Source organism: Sinocyclocheilus rhinocerous, unplaced genomic scaffold, assembly GCF_001515625.1.
Source record: "Sinocyclocheilus rhinocerous isolate Xijiao unplaced genomic scaffold, SAMN03320098_v1.1 scaffold395, whole genome shotgun sequence".
Taxonomy (NCBI): Eukaryota; Metazoa; Chordata; class Actinopteri; order Cypriniformes; family Cyprinidae; genus Sinocyclocheilus; species Sinocyclocheilus rhinocerous.
Window position 1 is genome coordinate 3,075,795 of NW_015660890.1, and position 7,144 is coordinate 3,082,938.

Genomic DNA, 7,144 nt, shown 5'->3' on the forward strand with positions numbered 1-7,144 from the left:
ATCGGCTTTCACCGTGGACGAAGTGGAGTCCAGCCCGGGGTCGTCACATATGGTTGCCGCAAGCCTGCCGGATGCTCCTTCGTTGAATCCGCTGGCCGCACCGCTCTCAAGCCCGCCCGCCGCCGCTCACTCAAGCCGGCCCCCGCTCACTCTAGCCCGCCGTGTGTTTCGTTGTGAAAGCGAAACTACTTTGTTTGGCCTTCCAAAAGAGGACACGACTAGAAATCAATGGTTAAGTTGTATTTACAACACTGTTCCAGAACAGTTCAACCCAAATATTCAGATGTGTGCAGCACATTTTATGGAGGACTGTTTCCTGATCCTGGTAGAGTAGACTACAATGCCGGCTGTTCTGACTCACAAACTGCAAGTACGTTTTTTATATTTAAAGAATTTGCCACTGACGATTCAAACGCGAGTTTTGAGCAGTGTAGAGTAGCACTTGTTGTTTGTCATTTCTCCGATCACAAATGCAGACATGGTTTTGTTTACGCGGCGCGATGCAACGCAACGTGTAAAAAGACAGTATAAGTCATTATAATCCGTAATTATGTCCCCACTGGATGCAACAAATGCCTCGTTTATAATGGGTTTTAATGTTTTTGTCTCGTAGCTCCGGCCGGACAGGGCATCACAATATGGTGAGGGGCGTAACATTTCCGTCACACGCTTGAGGTATATTCGGCCAATCACAACGCACTGGACAGCTGGCCAATCAGAGCACACCTCGCTTTTCAGGCCGATGAAGCTTTGTAAAAATCGACGCGTTTCAGAAAGGCGGGGCATAGAGGAGAAACAATAATGTACAGTATGTGGAAAATAATGTGTTTTTTTAACCTTAAACCGCATAAACATTTCATTACACCAAATACACAAAATAATGTTCTTTTTAGCAACATCATATGACCCCTTTAATAAATCTAGGGATTTGTTTAGTTTGAGCTACAGTGACAACAGTGACATTGGCAAACTTAGCAACCAAATAATAGAGGAAACATAGCTGCAGGCCAAGCGTGGATTTATTTATGAAGGCAGAGTGTACAGGAAGTCAGGCCCAAAACTAAGCATTTCACTCTTTTTCCTCAGAGAATGAAATCCAACAAGCCTTATGGTACAAAAGCACTTCAACAAAAAGCTGACCAACCTGATAATCTTGCTAGCCTGCTTTCAACAGCAAGACCTTACTTCCCCAGTGCAAATATTGAGAAAGAGATATGCAAAAATATGCTGAACGAACTCTAATTTGTCTTGACCAACTCCAGCCATTCCCAGGACACTGTAATGTGGCTTCCATGAATGAGTAACGTACTAGATTGTAATCGTTCTTGTTCCTACACGTTCTCACAGGCAAAAGTTAATCAACAGCCCACAGACAAAATAAAAAACACCTTTAGACTTGATTATAGTCAAAACAGATCATTTTGATAGTCAACAGACAGTTCATATTTCATTGTCGTGCATGTAAAAAAGCTGGTGTAACATTTCATTATCATTCAACCTTCTACGAAGTTGCACAAAGGGTGGAACAGTGAGTTTCCTCAGATGCTTTGACAAATGATGCAATGAATACTAAGAAACAAACCATACTAGCTAAACCAGATCACATTAAAAAAAAAAACCCACACATACACAAGCATCTCTGGCACTTGACAAATTGCATTGCAATCCTCCAGTTTCCTTCTGTTTTGGAAAACTGCTGTCACAAATATGAGTCACGGTGACTCACTGCCAGGGGTGTGGAGGCTTGTCCCTCAAAGATTCCCAAACTGATCCCGACTTTTTCCATCCACACACAATGCGAGTTACTGATGGGTGGATTCCGTGTTTGCTAGTTTGTTCACTCGCCACAAAGCTAACTTAAGTCCAGGCCAAGACCCCACACCTTATTTGTGCGGTTTTAAAATTTAGCGGGCTGCAACTACATGTGTGCATTCATTTTTTGTTGTTTGTTGGTTAAAATGTCTTACATTCAAGCTAAACCATTTTCCAAATGCATTTTCAGTCAACGGTAAAAGTAGAGGTTCAACAGGCTCACGTAAAACGTGGTTAATGTGGTTAATAGTCACGAGCAACTAATAGATACTAGATAGAACTAGACAGTGTGTTTTAGAAATGCAGTCTGACCACAGCTTCTGTTTAAAAGGCATGTGAACAAGAAACTCATTTCACAGTTAATTCAAGTGTGAAAATTATATACAAAATGTTAAGGATCGTGTGTCTCTCAAAGAGCAAAGTCTGTCATGCACTACATCAAATATAGATAAACTAAGTAACACAACGTATGACAAGTAAACAAGCAACTAAAAACTTTTATACCCTCATCACATTACATTCAACCCACATTTACATTTCAGTGTGACTATGTTCCCTTTTTACTCTACAAACCTATATACTCTACAAACATGTGCTTATGTAATGAAGTAAAAACACCTACCCAGAAGATGAAGTTGAAGACAAAGAGCAAGTATTTGATACACTGAAGTCCACCTGCTGCCATGGCTAAAAAGTAAGCGTAGTTTCAAGAGAAAACACCCGATACTGAGCACCTGAAACGTGCTTGTTTTCAACCTTAAAAAACAGAGGGAGTGAAAAAAAAAATTCCAGCAGGCCGTACCCTCCTACCTGGCCTTTGTCAGAGGAAGAAGGAGGAGGGGCAAAACCATTTTAGATTTTCCGTGTGACAGGAAAGTGTAGAGGAAGATCACAGAAAAAAAGTTACCTGCCACTCTGTCAGGCGGAAAAAAGAGCTAACACATTTTAGTAGTATATAAATGGAGTATAAAAAGTATTAAAGATCCACATGGCACTTTAGTTGACAATACTGCATCAACACAAGCTGATCAGGTTTAAATTTTCATGTAACTCGAGCTGTCCCTCAGGAACACTGGGAAGTCAGAACACAGCTATTGTCCCTTTGCTTAACACCTTTTCACTCTTAAAGTGAACAGACAGGTTAGAGACAGAGGTCAGGGAGAAGAGCGAACATTACCCTATGAAGCCTGCTGTGTCATACATCATGCATTATTTTATAAGACCTCCAAATGATCAGTTTTTATCAAAATTGTCCTGAAAACCTGTTGCAGCCTGTACACAATCTTCTACATGCCTTCTGCCCTCTAACTGTTCAAAGCTTGAGTTTTTATTCTAAAAACGCCAATTTTTAAGGTTGTGGTACACATCTTTTTTGCTGTGAAATCTTGATTAATGATCCTTATGAAGTAAATGTTATAATAACTTACTGTTAGTAAAATTTCAAGATGAACACATTGGATTTAAGCAACTTTGGTTTACTTGATTATCCATACATCTTTTTTTTTTGGGAAAAGTCCTGTTAAAATGTAAGTATCAAATACGATACATCAGGCTTCTGAGGAACATTTTTGCAAATCTCTCAATCTTCATGCATTAAATTGATAAAATATATTTATATATCATCTTACTAAAACATATTATTGGGAGATATAAAGGGACAACTGATATTTACATGCATTTTATATAAGTAGTGTGCTATATTGTTGCTATAGAGATCTTGTTGATTTACATTACAAAGCAATCAGAATTTCATATTTTTGGCAATATAAATATCAGGCTCCATATTCTCCTGCATCATACTATATGGGCCATAAACACCTGATGTATTAAATGTGATAAAATCAACATAAAAGACAAACACATATTTTTTTATATTTTGTCTAAAGCTTCAGTAAAGTTCCATTAAAAAAATACTATTATTTTTTTATGTCAGGCTTTATAGGGTGTGGACAAATCTCAGCAGTCCAGAAGATCCAATTTCTGAGACGAACCCACTGGGTATCAGATTACGTGAATCAAAGTAAACACACTTTGTTTTAAGTTTCTAGCTAAAGCAGGGGAAACATTTGCTTTCTCTATATTCCAAATGTTCAACCAAAATGGTTAGTGCTAATATAGATTATTTATATAACATTGCATTTCTATTTTTCCCCCTATGTGGACTACATATAGGTAATTGGTTTCTGTTCTTAAGTCCTTATTTCTTTCTTTGTGAGATCTAAAGTTTACATGCGTTTACCTTTCATCCCTGGGGCTAAATTTAACCTCATTCGTGGGATGGATTAGGGATGTGGTTGCCTAGCAACAGGTATGCAAAACTTTTACGTGTTCAATAAAAACAATTTACTATCCTGGACTTGGATTAGCCTACGTTATCAGTTTTTAGCCTGAAACTTGCCTTCTCGTGAACCCCTCAACCAATATGCGAAAATCTCTCGAAGAAATCTTTACAAGAACATAATTAATAGTTAATAGAACGTTATTTGTTTTGTCTTTGATTTCTGAACATGTTTTGCTTACCCGCTGCCAATAACGCCGTATTTTGAATTACACTATGGCGAAGTCTTGGCTCATGAATATTAATCAGGGCATGCTGACGTTCTTTCGTGACCTTCCTGAAGATGACACTTACGTAATCTATTCTAATTATTAGTCATGAGTCGAATCGGATTTTTATTTCGAATAACAAGTACTTTTTAGTTTTTTAACGAATATAGGGGAGTGTTATAAGGAAATTAATTCGCCAACAGATCAACGCAATTGCGATCATATACCAACGTACTGCCCACTTCTCACCAATCCAGACGCCGTACAATACGTTACGTAATTAATATTAATAAGTTGTGCCTTCACCATAGTAGGCAATAGCGCTTTTCGAAATCACAGAGAGCCAATCAATGACAAATCAATTCAGCAAATCAGATATCAGCCTTTAACATCATATATGTGTAGCAATTTTTATGTTAAATAATCAAAAAAATATTTTTTAGAAGTTTGTCTAAAAACCAAATTAAAAGACTAGCCTACTGTTTAGGCAGAATAGCAAGTCTATATTAGACATTATGTCACACATGTACACTTTTTTCCACAACAAATAAGCATTTAGGAGTGAACTGTATTAAACTCACCCAAAATATGAAATTAAAGACGAACATGATGTATTTGATGCATTGCTCTCCACTGGACAGACCTGACTTAGCCATCATGTAAATACAATTTCTAAATCAAATACACAGCAACAGAAGTCTTGTTGTTCTCAGATGTTTAAATTCCCAAAGGTCTGTGTCTGTCCTTGTGTTGCTGGTCCGTGGCTCAATGCTGCTGCCCTCAGGGGAAGTGACTGTTTATAACAGTAAACTCCCACCTCTCACGTGAGAAAGGGAGAACCTCTGGAGACAGTCACATTCACTTGTCTTTCTTTATTATTGATGACCACCTTATGTTATGAAATGGTCATCAAGTAATGCATTTGTATGTAGTCTACTCAAAAAAGAAAGAGAATGGCATTTGGAGAAGAACATGGTAAAATTGTCCTCGCATGACCTCTCTGCTTGTTTTTAGACTGTGTGGCTCTTTCACAAACTGCAGCACAAGATAGGAGTTGTCTCATCTTGTGATCAGAGTACCAACATGGCACTTTGCACCTCTCTGTGACATTTCTCAGCGTATTTTCAATTTTAAGCTGTCAGTCAATGGTTATCACCTTAATCAGCACAACAAAAACTGCAAAACTAGTTCTTCAAATTGTTGCAACACTAACAAATGAGCAGATCTGCAATCATAATATAATCAATGATATTTGATAAAAGTTGATGTTTGTTTATGTTGCAAAAAACCTAGATAACAGCATTCTCAGAACTTCCCTCACGTTCTGGCAATGTTCACTCAAAGTTATTCCAGTAAGATTAATAGTTTATTAATAGATTTAAAATGATTGGTTATTGTCCAGCAGTTATCTGATGTCTAAGCCAATTAAAAGCTAGAATTGAGAGAAAAATTTAAGTTGATTACCAGTCAAAAGTTTTTGAACAGTAAGATTTTTAATGTATATATAAATACATATATATATATAATTTTTTTTATTTTATTTTTTTTATATATATAACATTTCTGTCCCCCTCACTTCTGAAATGATGGCTACGCCCCTGATGTGTAGCTAGATTTAGTTGAACAGTAAGATTTTTAATGTTTTTTAAAGAAGTCTCTTCTGTTCACCAAGCCTGCATTTATTTGATCTGGCTCTGCGGAGAGGCGAGTACAGTAAGGATGACAATTTCGTTGCAGATGAATGGAGCCCATTGTCACGGTCAGAGCAGCACACTTCTTCATCCTCCAGTGTTGTGACACCCGTCCATCTCCGTCTGTGATGCACGTCACCCTTAGCAACTGCAAAACAATGACTGTCAATCATACTGCCAGGGACTCGACGGAATATCATATATTTATTATGGAATGAAGTGAAATTCTATTTACTTCACAAAGCCCGTCAACAAAGCGCATGGCATAGAACTGAGTCACAATGTTTTTCACCTCAGCATCCTAGATGCTCATTCAATTCAATGGCCTCTGCTCACAAATGGAGGTTAATCATTTAGGTATGAAATTCCAGACAATTAATTCAGACACAAGACTTGTTTGACCTCAGAGTGACATTTCACAGGTAATTTCATTTTGAGAGAGGTTACTGGGTGAACAACGTCTGATTTTGTAAACACTAAAATCAGATTAGTTTTTAAACTGCTATTTCATGCATGTAGGTTTCATGGAATGTGTGCACATATTTCCACATTTTCACACATTGAGCAAAGACATGATGACATTTAATCTTATCTGCGTCATGGTATAACCAAACATCCTCTTTTGCTGAGAAAACCTATTGCATATTTTTTAGTCATACTCTGGTGTCTAGTGCATGATCTTTCACACTACTACCAAAAGTATATATATATATAAAAAAAAATCTGTTACCATTTACTCACCCTCATGTCATTCTCATGACTGTGACTCATTTCTGTGGAACACAAAAGATGTTTTAAAGAATGTTGCTAACTAATCTGTTTCCTTTCCTATTGACTTTCAGTGTATGGACACAAAATACAACACAAGTCACTGGGAACGGAAACGGTTTGGTTACCAACAATATTCGAAAAAATCATCTTTTGTGGTGATATTTATAATGTTCAAGAAGTTCCTTGGATTTGAAATTCAACAGATTTATTCTCAACGAGAAGGGAAAGGGAAAATAAGAGTCAGTTTGAGGTCTTTTGTGAAAGGACCTCTCTTCAAAACAACTCTGTATTCATAGTGGCACAAAGACAGTTTTGAAAAAAAA

At 37.3% G+C, this 7,144-nt stretch overlaps 1 protein-coding gene across 2 annotated transcripts in view; it reads right to left on the reverse strand.

Annotated features, from left to right (window-relative positions):
* LOC107725937 (CD9 antigen-like) overlaps positions 1-5,138 on the reverse strand; it is a 9,652-nt gene extending 4,514 nt beyond the window's left edge. Inside the window, exon 1 of one of the 2 annotated variants that reach the window (XM_016535368.1) lies at positions 4,941-5,138. In XM_016535368.1, the coding sequence (XP_016390854.1) occupies positions 4,941-5,018 (78 nt within the window). In that variant the 5' untranslated portion in view covers positions 5,019-5,138. Of the gene's footprint in view, positions 1-2,434; positions 2,634-4,940 lie in introns of those variants that run through there. The other variant, XM_016535369.1, reaches the window with a different exon arrangement.
* Positions 5,139-7,144: the final 2,006 nt, after the last annotated feature.